Source organism: Diplotaxodon limnothrissa, linkage group LG19 (assembly GCF_057381915.1).
Source record: "Diplotaxodon limnothrissa isolate DT_005_m linkage group LG19, D_limnothrissa_male_GT1.1, whole genome shotgun sequence".
Taxonomy (NCBI): Eukaryota; Metazoa; Chordata; class Actinopteri; order Cichliformes; family Cichlidae; genus Diplotaxodon; species Diplotaxodon limnothrissa.
Window position 1 is genome coordinate 4658646 of NC_140614.1, and position 18821 is coordinate 4677466.

An 18821-nucleotide genomic window follows, 5' to 3' on the forward strand; every position below is an offset into this window, starting at 1 on the left:
ATGAGAGTCCACTTTCTGGAGAACAACAGCATTGCCATCAATTTCCTCAAAACCAAAGTAACCTACTTTTTGCTTTTTGGTGTCCTGAAAGTGATCCACCAAATTTACAAATATACAAAATTAATCTTATACACACAAACCTCAGTGTACAAGTGTATATGGTTATAGTATTATTCCTCATGAGGAGAACGGTCTTTTCTCAGTATATTTTAATCTTGATTAAATGTTAGTTCTAAAAAGCCAATCAGATTATCCTAAATGTCAAGGTAATGACTTTCAGTTCTTACTGGCAGCTGTAAAATGTTGAACTTCATAGCAGTCTCACGAACGACAGCTTCACACTGCTCTATGCTCTACTGTTAGATTCGGGTGGATTTAATTGGTCCAGAAAATGTGGTGGATGGGGATCGTACACTGATCCTGGGGCTGCTGTGGATCATCATCCTCAGGTTTCAGATTGGACATATTAACCTGGAAGAGGTATCGAATTAAAACTACAGCAGAATTAGTTATCTCCTTTAATTTAAACAATTTATTTATGAATTTAACATATTTAACATTTTCCCTCTTTTTTGGGGTATTTTCCTTTTCCCTTTCCTTTCCCTTGCTCCTCCACATTTTTACTTTTGTCTTTCCATCTTCTTGTCTTTTAAATTTTTTCCATTTTTGCCTTGTTCTCATTTCATCTCACCCCCTTCCCTCCTCCTCCTTCTCAGGGGAACAGCGTAGCTCATCGCTCAGCCAAGGAGGCTCTGCTGATCTGGTGTCAGAGGAAAACATCAGGCTACAATGGTGTTGACGTGCAGGACTTTTCCTCCAGCTGGAGGGATGGACTTGCCTTCAATGCTCTTATCCACGCCCACCGGTAGCATACTTGTGCACACGCATTTTTGTTGTATTTGTGAGGTCCCTCATAAAATATTTCCTAAAATATCCTCAAAAGTCAAAAACTCAAATGGAAACTCAAATCGCTTCTCACAGAGTAAACATACATGTGTCTGTCCATCCCAGACCTGACCTTTTTGACTACCACCGTTTCCATGGTGATAACCCCCAGCGTAATCTGGAGCATGCGTTCACTCTGGCAGAGCGGGAGTTCAGTATCATGCAGCTTCTGGAGGTGGATGACATCATGGTCGCTCATCCTGATGAAAAGTCCATCATGACCTACGTGTCTCTGTACTACCACTACTTTTCCAGGATGAAGCAGGGGCAGACCATCCAGAAGAGACTTGCCAGGGTTGGATTCAGCACAAACATAAACACAGCAGCATTGCATACAACAGAAAAAAAGATCAGTCAGATAATAAATAATATGACCATAATAGCATAATACATAATATTAATTGAAGCCCAAGTGATTCTAAATTTGTGTATAGATGAGTGCATATAAATATATACGACACATACAGACATGCACATGTTATAGATATTAAAGGTGACATATTTCTAATATAAGGCAGAATTGTTTCTGTTTAACTAAACGTGCAGTAAAAATAAAAAAGAGAAGCAATGGGGCAGAGAAAGAGTCTGTATCAGTCTGTCAGTCCATCTTTTCAGACTCAGTCGGCTCTTGTAACTTGATGTTGATTAGCAAAAACCGAGGCTGGTTACAATGGAAAATCTAATCTATAAGGCAGGTTTATTTGTCCCTAAACTCAGATTGTGGGTCATTTTTTTCTTTAAATAATGTGTTGCTTGACATAATGTCTGTCATACCGTTTATAGTGTGGACTGCTCTGCCCCATGTGGTATTGTAACCTGCTCTAAATAGTATAGATTACTGCTACAATGACAAGCTGCTGCTCACACAAAACACAAAACACAGCTGGTGGGATTTTTATTTTGGTAGATAAGAAGGTATTAGTAGCTCAAAGGAGAACCTTTCATAAAAGAGGGGCTGTGGATGTTAAGAATCACATCAGATCACATACAATGAGATGCTGCTGGAGGCAGCAGCAGGAACTCATTCAGAGAACCTCACACCTTTAACACACCGAAGCTACAAGCCTTTATCTGCTTCACACATGTTCCTTCTGCTGTACATGATAATAACCAAGTTAAACTGTTTTGGGGCTGAGTGTTGTCAGATGTTTTTTTAAGGTTTGCATTTTGTTTATTTGGACTGAGGGTTATGGTTGCAGGAGTGAAAGTGCTGTGACTGAACACTGATGCTGCTGTATTGCTTCTCATTCTTAAATAACAACCACATTAGTTAATGGGAGGTGAAACTAATATGTTTAATTTCTCATCTTAAGTCGCGTACACAATGGAAGTGATAACTACAGCTTTGAAAATTATGTTAGAAGCCACTTTTATATTTATTAGTATTTTTGCATTGATAGGTAGGCAACTATAAATCAAAAATTAAGCAAGCCAATCATGTGATGTAATATAACAGCCATGCATTTTAAAATCAACATTGGCTCATATAGCTTGTGATAGTGATAGTGCTCAGGTGCAGTGACCAGCATTTTCAGAATGCCAGGAAGTGACTGACAGCAGCCTTTTGCAATAAGATTGAGCAGTTTCAGATGGACACTTTTTTACCCCAGTGGGGTTGAGGGGACATCAAGAGGGGCAGGTGCAGGATGCAGAATTACAGTTTGCAGAATTAGAGTCAACCAGCAACAATGGGGATAGCCTATTAACAATGAAATCATTAAGAAGGCAAGATAGGTAATTTAAGGATTAATTTAAATGAGCAACTTTTCTTGGTTGCTAATTCTTTGGTTACGAACAATATTTTTGTCTTTGATTTGCCAGTCCAGATTCCATTTTAACATATCAAACCAAAACATCCAGAACACAAAAGTAGGACTTCATTCTTTTCTCCACAGATTGTTGGGATGCTCATGGAGCTGGATGGCATGAAGATCCAGTATGAAAGAATGGTCTCAGATCTGCTTCGCTGGATCAAAACTAAGGTAACAGGTCAATCCCAGAAAAAACACAGGAATATAAGACAAAAAAACAAAACAATTAATGAATTAAATTTGGTGATTATTTTTTGACTGAAGATGGTGCAGCTGAATGACAGAAGATTCCCAAACTCTTTGAGGGAGATGCAGAAACTGATGAGCGCTTTTAAGACCTACAGAACTGTGGAGAAACCTCCCAAATACCAGGTCAGATGACCCTCACATTTTAAATTCAGCGTCCTCCTTTGTTCATCTCCTTAAAGTTAAGTCTTGTTTTTCCAGGAGCGTGGGGCAATTGAGGCCCACTTGTTCAGTCTGAGGACTCAACTGGCAGCCAACAACCAATGGGCTTATAATCCTCCCGAAGGTACAGAACACTAACAGTCAATTATAATATAAGGGCTGCTATGACAAAGATCGCTCATGCTGTTGTGTATTTGTAAAGGTAAAACTCTGAATGACATCGAGAAGAGCTGGGCTATGCTGGAGAGGGCGGAACATGAACGAGAGCGAGCCCTACAGGAAACGCTGCTACGCCTGGAAAGCCTGGAGCAACTTGCACAGAAGTTTGCCAGGAAGGTAACGCCACTCTACTCATATGAATGTCTTTGTTACAAGTCTCCCAGTTTTGATCGTAATGTTATGGAGTTGCCTGACATATTCCTGAGTAAATTATAAAAACAACTTTGTGATTACAAATCACTGTGTTGTGCGTAGAAATAAATTTCAGTGAGTTTTGGTAATGTTAACCTTAAAATGGATGCGACCTTTTGACCACTCTTGTTCCGCTGGACATATATGCAAGATCTTGTTATTTGTTATTAACAACCCCACAGAAAAGTAGATACACACAACACAACAAAAAAGTATAATTTTGATTTAATTTTAAACATTTTTTATTAAAATAGGTATATCAGTTTGGAATCTGTTCAGAATGGAATACCCTTTACTTAAAGCTGGGAAATGGGGACAAACGTGTTGCTGGGATTTTGTGAATTTGTTTGTGTAATGTTAACTTAAAATGGAAACCACTTTTTGGCATCAGAAAGGTTAATCTATGCAGACAAACAGCATTCAAAACCCTGGATCTGATATTCAACTTTCTGCCTGTTTTTATGGCTCCTTAAAAAATCCCCAATAGACTGCAAAATCCTTCCTTTTTGTCTTCTCAGGCAGCTCTGAGGGAGGGCTATCTTGAGGACACACTGCGTCTGATCCGGAGGCAGGACATCCGAGGTCTGTCCACACTGGAGGAGGCTCAGGCAGCTGGCCGGCGTCTGGAGGCCTTGGCTACCGATGCACTGGCCAGGGAGCCACGCTTCACGGCCCTCAGAGACATGGCAAAATCCATCGAGAAAGGAAACTACCACAGCAAGGAGCAGGTCATTGGGAGGTGGGAGGATGAAAACAATGACTTTGTGTAACCTTAAGTCTTTCTCTTTTTGAAGGGAGAAGAACCAAGAAGTGACATTAATTAAAAAAAAAAACTTGTACTCTACATAATAATATATTTGTTTCTAAGGGAGGAGAACATTAGCCATCGATGGAAGGACCTGCTGCAGCAGCTCCAAGAACAGAGGATGCTTTTGGGAAATGTAGTTGAAACTCTGAGCATCCTGCGGGACATTGAGCTTGTCTCCCAGGAACTGAAAGAACTACAAGTGAGCTTATTATTCGAAATTTAGTTATAATGACGACACTGGAGTTTTACTTAGATTGTACTGTGAGAGAAGTGGGGTGACTTTAATATTACTGACTGTTCCCTCCCTTATCCCATCTTAGTCCCAAGCCAGTTCCTCTGAACTGGGGAAGCAGCTGACGGAGGTGGAGTCTCTTCTTCAGAAACAAGATCTCCTGGAAGCTCAGATCTCAACTCATGGTGAAACCATCACTGCAATCAGTAGCAGAGCTCTGAAGGTACGCTAATAATTGGCATCTCATGTCCTATTAGTTCACTGTTTGGGGAATTTGTAAGGGTGATTTCTGTCAGACTGACCCACCTCCTTTCTCTCACTCAGGCAAAAGTAAGGGATGGGCAGCAGATTCAGAGCAGAGTGAGAGCTCTTGACACTCAGTACAAATCGCTGGTGTCTCTCAGCAGCAGCAGGTTTGCTTTAGTTTTCTCATTTACAGCATGAGGGAAAAATCATTTATCAAGCAACAGGTCTAAACGTGTAACATTTCTTTGTATGTCCAAAATGGTGGAATAGAAAGTCTAATTAGTCTGATATTCTGTTGCTACATCTCTCACCTGTGCTCATCTTGCCTCACATCTTTCCTTTGCTGTGTCAGGAGGAGGCAGTTGGAGGCTCAGTTGAGGTTGTTTGAGTTCCTCTATGACTGTGAGGAGTTGGAGGCCTGGATCTATGAGCGCTGGTTAAAGCTGCAGACGGCTGGACTTGGAAGAGACCTCAACCACATCCAGGTGGCCGAACACAAGCACAAGGTGAGCCAGAAAGCTGTGTATACGGACACTTGAGCCCATAAGGTTCCATGCTTTGGACTTTGACACTGTGAAGAAGTTTTGTTTGCTTTTTTACACAGGCACGTGTGTTACAGTGGTTTAAGGGTGTTCTTTGTGAATGTGTTAACTCTGAATTATGTGATGAAAAGTCAACTTTTTTGTGCCTCTTGTGAAAAACACAGGATTCATATTATTTTACAGATTGTCAAAACTTTAGAAATGTTACATTGTTATTCTTTATTAAAAAAAGAATAACAAAAGCTTATAAAGCAGATACATGTTTCTGTTTTTTTTTAAATGCCTTAAACTAAAGCAAGACAGGACTCTAAGTCAAAAGATTAACTTAAAGAGGCAGCTTTTATTTGCTGTGAAAACTAAAACCAAAATACATGAACACTGTCACTCGGCGCAGACTGAAATCACAGAAAACTGAATTTTATTTACACACTCCCGGTTCACTATACACAGGTGAAGGAGAAGGGGGCCAAGGTTCCCAGGGGTACAGGGAAGAATCAGGAAAAGTGTCCTCTCTTGCTCCGCTCCACACGAACAGAACAATGCACTTGGAAAGGTCCTTTCCTCACACACGCCACTCTCACTGCGGCACTCACGAACAGGCTTCGGTGTCCAAACTTCCAAACCGAGCACGAAGAATCTGTATACAGAGATCAGGAATTAACACGGAAAACTGTCACGAAGAGAGCTCAAAACTGGCTTAGGCTAAAGTAGCACTGACGAGCGTTACTCAATAGTCCAGCAGCGAGGTGCTCTCAGTCACTGCCTTAAGTAGCGAGAGCAAACAAGGTGAGGAGCCACAGGTGATTGCTTGCAGGTGGTGATGGCCAGGGGCGGGAGCCCACAATGAACTCCACCCAGGCAGCAAGTAGAGAGAGAGAGGAGAGAGAGAGGAGAGAGAGAGCGAGACAAAAGCAACACACATGTAGCCACACAGGGCCAGCCGGGCAGGCACCATGACAAACACTACACAAACAAAAGATAAACTAGAACTAACAACTGAACTGGACTAGACTTGACAACATGGAACTAACACCAGAACACAGCTTACATGGAGAACACGACAATGAACAGAGTGAGACTAAACACTTAAATACAGATGAAGGATAACAAGGGGATGGAAACAGGCGGGAACACAGCTAGGACTAATCAAACCTGAGAAGACAGGGAGGAAGCAAAACTAAATACACTGAATACAGGACAAAGGACTATCAAAATAACACAGGAAACAAGAGACACACATTAAGATGTAAACACAGGAAACGGGGGGAGCGAGGGTCATGAAGGGGAGACAGATAATAATGGATTGGATTTATATAGCGCTTTTCAAGGCACCCAAAGCGCTTTACAATACCGCGCCATCGGCCCAACACCAGTAGGCAAGTAGGGTAAAGTGTCTTGCCCAGGGACACAACGACCAGGACAGAGAGCCCAGGGATCGAACCGGCGACCTTCCGGTTACAGATGCGATTCCCAACCCCCTGAGCCACGGTCGCCCGATGAATCAACACGGAGAGAAAATTTAACATGCGCGAGAGACATGATAGACTACACAAGCAACAAGGACACAGGGGAGGCCAAGCACAGAACCATGAATAATATTAACCACAAGAATGTAGAATATTGTGTAAAACATAATCTTAAAAAGAAGAAAACATAAATCCTGAGCTCCGACTCACGGCCCTGACAATATAGAGTTGGACCTACAATAGGTTGCATGCTGTGTGGATTGTTGAGGGATTATGGACCTAAAACCAGGATGCAGGAAACAGTGACTAAACTCTAAGCAAGTTTTAATGGTGATAACCCAGAGAGTAAACCAAGCCAAAATCCAGAAGCTGAATACAAAAAGCAGGAAATCCAAAACATCAAGGGACACTTGGCATCAAGGACGACAGAGACAATACAAGAGGTAACGAGGTAAATGTTCGTCATGTGACAATTGAAACTAATCTTGAGACAAGCGAAGTAGGAATAAAAACAAAGCACAAGTGACAAAAGACTATAAAAATAAAACAGGAAGTAACAAAACACCAACACAATGACTCTAACAAACAAACAAACCGAAATAAGTGAAACAAAGGATTAAGTCATCGGGAATAACCAATCAAACTAAGACTTAAGAATTCAAAAATACACAAGCTGAAAAAAGTCCAAAGCCCAAGACCACGAAACAATATTTGCCAAGTTTTAAATGAAATGAAAATAACATAAACAAGAAACAGCAATGCAAAGAACAGAAGTGCATCTAAACAAAACAGACAAATAATAACATTTAAATTCTGGTTTAAGTCATGTAATCTGGTTAATCTGACTGTTTTTAGGCTGAACATGACCCCACCTTGAGAATAAAGGCAATTTAAATCTATCTTGACTCTAAATGCCACTTCAAATAAATCATAATTTGATAGGTGCTGGAGGCAGAGGTCCAGGCCCAGGAGTCTTTGTATAAAGGTGTCCTGGGTCGAGGTCAGGATCTGCTCTCCAAACAGAGTCAGGAGAATCAGCAAGCTGTTCAGAAGTGGATCAGGACTCTCAAGAAGCAGTGGAGCCACCTGACTGACGAGGTGACGGGACACCGCGACAGACTGCAGGCTGCCGCTACCATAAAGCAGGTGAATAATAGTGGCGAGCCGGCTCCTTATCGCAAGCCGTGGGTTTTTTTCCCCTTTCTCTCACCCTCTCTCTCGCACTTTTTCCCGCTTCACTCCGTACACGAGCCTTGTGCTTTGCGCTGGGCAGAGGGGGGAGGGGCGGTAGTTACACTCACAGTAGCACAGGAACAGAGCGGGAGGGAGAGAGAGAGAAAGAGAGCCAGGGACAACAACGTCACATTAGAAAGGTATAGTAATCATCCACAACTATTTTCAGTTGCGGATGATAAAGGATTCAGAAAGTTTATTCATGCAGGCCCATATGACAGAGAATATGCATGTTCTTTTTGTTTTCATATTTTTTCTTATTTATATTTAATTGTGTTGTGGTTTGCAGTGTTTTGTGTTGTTTCACTTTAAATTTGTTTAAAAGGAAAAAGCTGAAAATTTAAATAGTTAAAGTTGAAATGTGAATAGTTGTTTTTGTTTTATATGATTTATTTATTACATTTTATGTGGAGTGAATAAATAAAAGTATATTTAGGTAGCTCTGTTTTGAAGTTCAGTTAACGCTAGAAATGTGTTTTGGAGTTTGTACGTGCTTTTTCTCTAGGGGCCACTGTATATATTTATATTTATATATAAATAAAACCACTTTTTTTTTACATTAGTAATTCCTTTTGTGCATAATTTTATATTATTGTTAATAATAAATTAATTAAATCAACAAAACAACCTGAAGAGCCGGTTCGGAGCCAAAAGAGCCGGTTCTCTAAAAAGAGCCGGAAATCCCAACACTAGTGAATAATGTGTCATTAAAGGCAGAGAAGAAGAAGAGAAGATTGAAAAAAAGCTGTTTTTGTTTAGTGTAGCTTCTTTTTGTCTGTAAACTCCTATCTCTGCTCACAACAAACACATTTTTGAGGTATTACTGTTTTTTTACAGTTAGTCTAATTATTTTGCAGTCAGATTTTTACCTGTGTGCTGCTGTTATTGTGTAGGTTCTAACCATCCTGTCACGTATGTTATGTTTTATTTTCTTGTGTGGTCTTTTGGAACCTGCTCTTGATCTCTATAGACATGCTCTAAGACAGTAACCTTTATTTCTCTGACCAGTATTTTGCAGATGTGGAGGAGGCTAACTCCTGGCTAGGTGACAGGAAGCCACTGCTGATAAGCGAGGATCATGGGAAGGACGATTCCAGCACAGCATTGCTTCTTCAGCGCCACCTTCGTTTGGAGAAGGAGATGGCAGCGTATGCCTCAGAGATAAAGAGACTGTCAGAACAGTCAAAAACTGCAGCACAGCTGACGGCGCTGACTGCACAGCAGGTCATTCTGCATGCTTTATTCAGATATTGTTTCTGTCAGATAGATTTTCCTAACATTTCTTATGTGTAGTTATTAATGAGTCCTTACTAAAATAATATAACATAGTTGAAAGATGTTTCTCCTATGTGTTCCTTACTTTTTTAATCTTCATTTATTGGCTGTTGTAAACTGTGATATCAATAAACTGACAAATAGCTAATATTGGCTCTACAACACTGACTGTGATAGTAGATGCAAAGCTATAGGCAATATTTCCTCATCCCTTGTAGGCAGAGCCTCAGCAAGGCAAGATGATCCAATATAGCGATTCCTCTGGGGAAGAGGAGAAGGAGTGGCAAGGAGCACGAACCTCACTATCCAGTACCAGAGGTGGGAAGGGCCCTGTAAGCATCCCCCCTCAGAAAGAGGAAATCAAGGCCAAAGTCCGCTTCAGATACAGCAGAGGTACTGGAGTACTTAGTGTCACTGTTGTGTTGCATAGCATGATAAGGAGTGACTGCTACTCATACATGAAAACACAAGCCTATATTCTGCACTAAATAATCTGCCAGCACTACACTGTGTTATTTCATTTCTCATTTTGATACAGAATGCCCATTTTTCTCTTAAAACAGAAATCTTACTCAGGTCAGACCAAGTCACATAAAAAATATTCATTAAATATTTAGGCAAATTTATAGAGATGCTCTTGTTTACAGAGAGGACCAGATAACAGGCCAATTTAAGAGGAAAAATATCATGCATTATGTCCTTCTCTATTAACCATGTCTGAAAGTGGCTTTACTCCAATTCGCTATTTTCTGTAACACAGGCCAGGTTAACACAGGTTTACTCTGTGGTTTACTATGAAGAGCAGTAATCTGTGCTAAAAAAATGATGACAGAAAATAAGGAAAAGCAGATTATGTAAATTGTAACTGTTTTCATTTTTGCATTTCTAAAATGTAGCCAAGTGTGTTGTGATGAACAGACATGGGCTATATCTGAAATCACACAACAGAAAAACACATAGTAGATACTTTATTGAAATGTAAAGTATAAACTAACCTGATTTCAGGTCAGTTTCCGTGGGACCGCAATGAGATTGTGACCATCGTCAGCAGTGAGCCGGATGGAGACAGAGTTGTGGCCAGAGACAGTGGAGGAAACCAGCAGTCCATTCCCAAAACCTACCTGAATATGCTGCCATCCAGTGTATGATCAATACTGAACCAGTTCTTTGGTCAGATTATGAAAATATCACATCTCGTTAGTGGACATGCTTTGTTAGTGGGCAGTGTGAAAATAAATTATTATGTATTTTTTTAAAGTGTCAATAACTTTATCACACCCTCTTCAGGTTCCTCCACCCACTCCACCTGCCTCAGCCAATGATATGCCAGAAAGCTCAAGCAAGAAACTGAGTCGTCCAAGGCGAAAACGCTCTATGCGTCGCGGCACAGCTGAGATCCAAACCACATTACTGCCAGACCCCGAGTACCAGAGAGATACTGTGGAGAGCACACAGGGCAGGTTGGACCAAGAGTACAATTTCTTGTACAACCTGGTGAAGGTGAGAGAAAGGAGCAGTATACAGAATATAAACTGTTTACTTAGTTATGTGGGAGGTTGTATTAAGATGACAGATTATTATACAGAAAAGGACATTCAGAGTAGCTGTATTCTAAAATCAGATTTATATTTATATTGGTTTTCAGACAAAGACAAAGAGCCTGGAGGAGATACTGCGTCTTCATCGATTTTACAACAGCTGCCATGAGTTTGAGTCATGGATGGAGGATAAGGAGAACATCCTCAACACCTTCAGCACTGATGGTGACAATCTAGCAGTGGTTCAGGCCAAATATGAGGTGAAGACTTCTCCAGAAAAATATTTCCAAACATATCGTACAAGACTTATCCTACAAACTGAAAACAGGGGATCAACTCATCTGGGTGAAACAAATGTCCCAATACCTCATGATTTTTCTAATTTGTTTAATCCTTAAATGCATCTCTTAAAAAATATTAAGACTACGTCACAGCCCATCATTTTGTTCAGTTAAGATCTCAGCATAAACTGTAACAGCAGTCAGGTGTTTCCTTTTGCTGATGGTGGGAAATTTAGCCTTGTGGGTTTACTTATAAATGAGTAAATAATAGCACATGGTGTTGTCGAAGCTGGCTAGATGGATTCTGATACCAACAGATTTGTAGATGAAGATCAACCTTAAGTTAAGCTCATAAATCATATTATTTATTGGGAAGGAGAAACTTTTAACCTCTAAAGCCAGAAAATCACAGGGTAAATACTGGCTTCCAATTGTCACTTCTGTAGGTTAATCAGAAATGAAAAAATGTGGCTTTAGGTAGAATACATCTGATAAGGCAGCAGTTCATATTAAGTGCCACTGAGTTTTCACTGATTTTCTTCTGTAGCATCAATCTTTCGTTTCAGTGATTTTCACCCAAACAACAACTTTTTTTGTTGCTTTTTTAAATGATTAATTTGAGATTTTTTCTGACTTTTGGACATATTTAAGAGGCCTGATTTTTTTTATTTTCACTTCTTCAGAATAAACTCAGACAAACTCAGATTCATAAAATATCTGAATACTTTGACTCACCCTTGACTTTCTGTTTTAGAACTTTCTGACTGAGTTAGCGAGCGGACGAGGTCAGCTGGACGATATCATCAAAATGGCAGACGAGCTGGTGAAGAGCCAGCACAGTAAACAGAAAGAAATCCAATCCAGAAAGAGGAGTGTTTCCAAAAGGTGCAAAAAAAGTCCAAATCACTCAAATCAGCACAAGGACCCAGATACACAAACTAGATCCTGTGAAAAAGTGATGTCTCATTGTTACTGTTATTAAAATGACAACAGTGAAGGACCCAGTAACAACGGCTTGCTATTATAGCAACATGCTATAATAAAGTGCCTGGGCTGTAGGTGTAGGCGCCAGAAGCTCCTGATGACTGTGTGACAACTGTGTGATAGTTCTGGGTTCTTGGTGTGTTGCAGGTGGGATTGGATTCAGCAGCTGAAGGATGACAAAGGAAAGGAGCTGCTGAGTACGGCAGATGTGCAGTCCTTCCTGCATAGCTGCGAGGAGGCTAAAGCTCAGCTGCAGGGTGAGCTGTCCCAGCTTGACGAAGTGGACGTGGGCTGCACCCCCTTCACTCTGCTTGCTGAGGAGAAGAACCAGATTCGGGCCCTTAGAGACATCAAGATGCTTGAGGGGAAGATTGCTTACCTGAAGAGCGTTGCAAAGATGTATGGTCTGATATAGTCTGTGGGATTTTGAGGTGTTCTGCAGTTGTCTCAGTAGTACTTAATTGAATCAAAAACACTTTAAAAGTAATTGATGGTTACAAATATGTTAAGCAACCAACCAACCAACCAATCAATCAATCAATCAATCAATCAATCAATCAATCAATCAATCAATCAATCAATCAATCAATAATAATAATTTTAGAAATGTGTGTTGTAATTTGATAGAAATAAGTCATTGTTGTTTTGTATTTGATGTTCATAATGATTCATCAGTGATGTGATATATGTATATAAAGGAAATTAAAAGAGCCATAGACGTGACACTGAAGGTAGCTGCAGTTTTCCTGAGAATAGTTTTGTGAATTACTTTCACATGAATGGGCTCATGGATTGGCCTACACTGGTCTGTACCCTGGTACATGGGCTTTGATGTGTTCATGTGTTCACCGCTCTCCAAATATCTATTACAGATGATAATGGTATCTTAATTTACATTACGAATAACACAGAGCTGCATTAGTCTGAAAGGTTTCAAAGTTAAAACACTTTACATGAACTTCTAGCTAAAAGTGTTTTTTCTAAAGAAACTTCACGGTGGAGTACATCTCCATTCATCTCCACTCAATTTGCTCACATCCTGTGTTACAGGAAGCAGGACTGCAGTCCGGCAGAGAGTGCGGCCATTATGGAGGAGGTTCGAGGTTTGGAGGCTCTGCTGGATCAGGTGACATTTTCCTTCTTTGTTTTAGACTGACTGGAGTGTAGTAGCCAAGAGTGAAGGTGTTCAAACTTCAGTCTGTGTTCCTACAGAACATCTCTTTTGTGCTTGCAACATTTCGTGTTGATTTGCATTGACACTGACATACTCGACATCATTATTTTATTAATAAAAGTGAAGATCTCTTATTTTTTGTATGTACAAAGCAGCTGGTATAAGACTGAAAAGGTACAGCGTTTGGGTCATTATAATTAGGTTTGATATTCTGATGAACACAGACTCAGAGGCTGTTACTGTTTTATTATTGTTATATTATTATTAAATGTTTTGAGTAAAAAAATCTAAAATAAAACTACAAACTTAAAAAAAATACATTTTTGTACAGGTGAAATGTCAAGCATCAGACAGACAGCACCAACTGGAGGAGGCCCGCAGGCTGCAAAGTTTCCAGCAGGAGGCCAAGGAGCTAGAGCGCTGGGGGGGTTCAGTTCAGGAACGGCTCCTGCAGGAGGAGACAGCGAGCGATGTGGCCTCGGCTGTCACGCTGCTGGAGCAACACCAGGAGCTGCAACTAGAAATGGAGACACAGAGGAGCAGGTAAATAGCAGAAACTGTGCACAGCATTCAGTGCTTAGTGTGTTGTTGTTCCATTCATTGAATTGCATTCATTTAATTCTATTTAATTCGAAATAAATTAAATCTGCAGCATCAGTAAATTTAAATGCAAAGTGTTTTAGCAGTGGTTAATAGGAATTTAAAAAAATTATGATGAAAATTATTATGATTAAAAATTATGCTAAAGAATGTTCAAATCATTAATCCTGTGCACGTATTTTTTTTAACTACCATAACGCTTGTCCATAATGAAAGCCATTTCTATCCCCTTCTGACAAAGGGATTGAGAAGATTGGCTGATGGACATCATCATTTAAGTGGACTGTGTCTCTCCCACTGTGTGTGTTTTTGCCAGGCTGAAGGAGATGGAGAACTTAGGGAAATCTCTGCTGCAGGGATCATCCAATGGGAAAATAGGCGGTGTTGACATCCAACAAATCCTTGATAATCTCAGTGCTGAAAGGAGTAGGCTGGAGACGCTGTGGGCTAGTAGAAAGAAGCATTTGGAGCAGGGTGTGGAGCTCCAGAGGCTGAACCAAGAGGGAGACCGGATTGAAGCAGCATTGTCTGGACATGAAGCCCGACTAAAAGTCCAAGATCTTGGGGTGAGGGTGCTCATTTCTCACCTTTTTACATGGTCCAGCTCCTTGAAATGTTACCCTTAAATTTGAATCCTAAATAAGTATTTATAGAAATCTGTGAAATTGCTATAAGTAAAGATTATAAATAGGATGTTCTATCATAAAAATGTCAAAATAATGATTACATTTATTGATGCAGGACTCGGTAGACAGTGTGCACAGTCTACTGGGGCGACAAGATGAACTTGAAAGTCTTCTTATGGCTTTGGATCAAAGAGTGGATAAATTCGCTGAGCGCAGCAAGGAGCTTATCGACCAGCAGCACTTTGCTTCAATACAGTAAGAAAACACAGCAGAAATTGTTCCATAAAGTGGGCTGTCAACTCCATAATTTAATTCTTATGCTGTACTGGAGTAACTTTGCATATTTTGCTTTTAAAAATAATCCTTCTTTGTCTAATCTTAAACCTATTTATCATATACTGAGCCATGGCATAGTCCCGACATTCATCCATGTAAACAAGCTGATTTAGTTCCCTTTATGCCAACTTTCTTCTCATGGACTGTTCCCAGCATACAGAAGGTTTTAACAGGGTGGGTGGGACTAAAGAAATAAGAGTAGAAGAAGTTAGGGATAAATAGAATTGGTTCTATGAATTGGGTACTATCACTCTGTTTGTAAATCGTTCTACAAGTAGAACACACATCACTGCAAAATTAGCATAATGCAAATCTAAGCTCATCTGCTTGCTACTTCAACCTAACAGGAAAGCTTTGATGCAGTATGCACACAGTTTGCAGAGCACCAAGGCTGTTTCTTTTCCATACGACATGAAACCGTGCCATCTAGCTGTCAAATAAATTACAACACCACATGTATACCATCTCTGCTACTTTGATTAAATGGCTTGTGAGGGGTCATGCCAATCATCTTCTCAGGCAGATGGCGGGGAACTGTTTATATTATTAGTTAAATTGTCCCTCTAACAACCAATATGTTCAAGTCAATAACCTTAAAATAAACTGCGTCACCAATCTTTAAAACCTCAATGTTTATCTTACAGCATTAAGGAACGGAGCAGGAGCATCCAAAAAGCCAACAGGAGGCTGAAAGAGAGCTGCAGGAAGAGGAGGAACCTACTGCTGGACTCCAAGAAATACCAAGTACTATTGTCAAAATGCTAAAAACAAGAAAACATACTTTACTTTATGTTGTTTATTGTGTCGAGTACCTGCACTGATCATAATATCTACAGGAGAGCGCTCAGATGAATGTTATAAGTTCTTTAATAATAATTATAAGGGTGAATTTGCCTGGTGTTTCGTGTGGCAGGAGTTCCAAAGAGATGCGGATGAGCTGCTGTTGTGGATGGAGGAGAAGTTTAAGGTGGCAGAAGACGAGTCCTACCGAGACCCCACAAACATCCTCTGGAAGCTGAAGAAACATGAAGCGGCTGAGAAGGAGATGCAGGCCAACCAAGTCTGGTTGGATAGACTTGTTCAGGTAAAACACCTCTAACTTTTCACCCAGCATGATGACTTCTGTAGAGGAAACAACAAGTGTTTGACAGTGACTCTGGCAACACATGCACAGTTGCATATATTGAAAAGACGACTTGCACTTTGGTGAGATGTCACTTTCAGTACATATGTGTGTGTTTGTGATAAGCTGGGAGAGGAGATGATTGCTGAAGAGCACTACAACAGTCAGAGCATCAGCAGGAAGTCTTCTCAGCTCACGAGTCGGTGGAAAAGACTACAAGACAAGATGGCTGACAGGGGGGACAGGCTGAGACAGGCGGGGCAGCAGGAGCAGCTGATGGAGCTTTTGCAGGTAAACTACTGATGGAGAAACTGGATAAGACGTTTGTGTGGTCCAGTTCAGTGATGTTGGTGCCTTTTATGGCTTTTTGAGGAAATTACCAGACAAATAATGCTGTCTGTGTAGCCCATCCAAGAAGTTTGTACTTCAGTCTTGATTTGTGAGATTGTAGCATTTATTAATGCTAGGTAATCAGTTAATTAGCACTAATATATGTATGAATGCACTTTGCCAACCTAGCCTACCTGCATTAATTGATAACTTTACATCCCAGCCTCTTGTATGCCTCAAATATGCTCACCACTGGCTCCCAAAAAAGCAAGAAGAACACAGCTTAACTTTGAGACTTCACAAGCCCTGTCTTTTATATACAGTTCATAGTTTCTGGCCAAATTTAAATTTACACTAATTTTAGAGGTCAACTGGAGTAAAAAATTAAAGACCATCCTTCCCAGGAGAAGTAATTGCTGTCCAATCAGAGCTTCATTCTCAGAAAAATCTTGTACTTTTCCTCCACAGGATGCCAAGCTGAAGATTGAGGCCATCCAGTGGATGCTAAACAATGCTGCCAAAGGTCACGACCTGCGCTCCAGTCGACAGTTGCTGAAGGTGAGGACAGGCCTGCATTGATTTAATGACGCTGGGTTTTACAGTTAGACATCAGTGAGTACTTTGTGTGTGTGTGCTCATGCAGGAGCATCAGCAGCTGGAGCAGGAGGCCAAGGAACTGGCAGAGAAGATCAACTCTATTGTGAGCAGGGCCAAACACCTCGCTTCCAACCACTTTGACTCTCAAAGGATCCTCCAGGAGACAGACGCCTATCTCACTTTGTAAGTTACTTTGAATCTTCAAACAAATAGATATTTGCATTTATTGCATTTAGAGTAACTTCAGTGCATATAAAACCAAGTGCATGGTGAAGAAAAGAAAGGAGTACAAACAAGATCAGGTCAGGGTGTCTCAGCTAAGAAAACGATCTGTTGAAGTAAAATGACAAAAGGCAAAATAACAACAAAAATAAAAGTGGATGACAAGGACGCTCACACGGAGACAAAATCTGAAAGACACAGATACATAGAATACAATTTCCTATGTCACTTCAGGTTTTATCTGTCATTGTCTCCTTTGGGGTATTTTATTCTGTGTGTAATTAAAAAGTAATAACATAAATATAGTCCAGTGCTCACTTTAGGTTATCATCATCTTGACTTTATAACCTCTGTGTGGCAGATTCAAGTCCCTGCAGAAACCTCTGGACGAGCGTCGAGCACAACTGGAGGCATCTGTGTCGTTGTTTGGATTTTATCATGATGTGGATCTTGAGCTCAACTGGATCTCTGAGCATGTTCCTGCCTCTGGATCTACAGGATATGACAAATCTCTGGCTGGGGCCCTCAGCCTCATGCAGAAACACAAGGCACGAGCTGGGTTGCAGTTCTTTATCTATAAAACCTCCCCTTTTCCTTCATTTGTTAACTGAGCTGAGAGCTCAGTTGGAATTACAATGGACTCAAGTGATTTGACACATTCACAGGGCTGTGTTTTACTTAACATTTGCTCATGTACTCGTGCGTTAACCCAGGAGCTGCAGGCCGAAGTGAATGCACATAGAAAACACCTGAACCACATTCTGAAGAAAGGGCGCAGCCTAGCCAAATCCAACAAGTCAGAAAGAGAGGCGGTGCTGCAGAGGTGTGGTTGTTTTTTTTTGTCATCAAAAAAAAGTTTCATGTGCATTGGTGCATTGTAGTGAATCTATCTTACGCTGACATTGCTTATAAAATGCATTAAAACTAGAAACCATCACAAAATAAGCATTTAATTAGACAAGGAAAATGGTATGTTAAAGAATAAGTTATAATATAATAAAATTGATAAAACATTATCAAACACATTACCTTAGTCCACCAAATAATGAGAACAAAATAGACACCATTGAATGATCTTGTCCAAATAGCTTGGTAATCACTCCTGTCTTTGAGGCCTAACACTGATGCAAAGATGGGATTGTTTTCAAAACCCAGCACACTGATCTGAAGGAATAAATTTAAATTTAATGACATTAAAACGACCAATTCCATGAGAGAAACTGGTCCTTTCTCTAAATGTAGGATTTTGGATTTTTAGACTGCAAAGATGCCATTGGCTCCAATGTATGCAAATGTTTCATAATTTTTGGGAGGGGTTATGTTATATAGCTGGGCACTTGACACAACTTTGAGAAGGTATTTGTCTGTACAGTTCAAGTGATCTGTAATAAGTACGGTTTCAGTTTGGACCAAATGTGTTCTGGCTTTGTGGAGCAGTGTAAATTTCTGCTGTTTTGCAGGTGCGACCACCTCAATACAGAGTGGGAGGAGCTTGAGGATGCCTGCAAAAAGAGAGCAGCTCACCTCAGCAAGGCTATTACCAGAGAACAGGTGAGATGGACAAGGATATTATATATTGGAGGGAAGTGAAAGTCTGATACTGACACTCCATCATCAAAATACTTTTAAGTAA

General features: G+C 40.4%; 1 protein-coding gene across 1 annotated transcript in view; it reads left to right on the forward strand.

Moving 5' to 3' along the window:
• sptbn5 (spectrin, beta, non-erythrocytic 5) overlaps positions 1–18821 on the forward strand; it is a 67261-nt gene that overhangs the window by 6176 nt on the left and 42264 nt on the right. The window contains exons 3-35 of the mRNA XM_085342371.1: positions 1–57; positions 364–480; positions 717–865; positions 1012–1240; positions 2841–2927; positions 3021–3128; positions 3204–3288; positions 3367–3500; positions 4094–4314; positions 4444–4582; positions 4704–4838; positions 4940–5028; positions 5214–5367; positions 7812–8015; positions 9111–9326; positions 9596–9770; positions 10383–10519; positions 10665–10877; positions 11023–11175; positions 11951–12081; positions 12328–12579; positions 13231–13306; positions 13686–13897; positions 14271–14520; positions 14696–14835; positions 15561–15660; positions 15830–16000; positions 16166–16330; positions 16838–16927; positions 17013–17149; positions 17550–17736; positions 17902–18011; positions 18649–18739. The exon at positions 1–57 is cut by the window's left edge and continues 111 nt beyond it. Coding sequence (XP_085198497.1) covers positions 1–57; positions 364–480; positions 717–865; positions 1012–1240; positions 2841–2927; positions 3021–3128; positions 3204–3288; positions 3367–3500; positions 4094–4314; positions 4444–4582; positions 4704–4838; positions 4940–5028; positions 5214–5367; positions 7812–8015; positions 9111–9326; positions 9596–9770; positions 10383–10519; positions 10665–10877; positions 11023–11175; positions 11951–12081; positions 12328–12579; positions 13231–13306; positions 13686–13897; positions 14271–14520; positions 14696–14835; positions 15561–15660; positions 15830–16000; positions 16166–16330; positions 16838–16927; positions 17013–17149; positions 17550–17736; positions 17902–18011; positions 18649–18739 — 4914 coding nt within the window. The remainder of the gene's footprint in view (positions 58–363; positions 481–716; positions 866–1011; positions 1241–2840; positions 2928–3020; positions 3129–3203; positions 3289–3366; positions 3501–4093; positions 4315–4443; positions 4583–4703; positions 4839–4939; positions 5029–5213; positions 5368–7811; positions 8016–9110; positions 9327–9595; positions 9771–10382; positions 10520–10664; positions 10878–11022; positions 11176–11950; positions 12082–12327; positions 12580–13230; positions 13307–13685; positions 13898–14270; positions 14521–14695; positions 14836–15560; positions 15661–15829; positions 16001–16165; positions 16331–16837; positions 16928–17012; positions 17150–17549; positions 17737–17901; positions 18012–18648; positions 18740–18821) is intronic.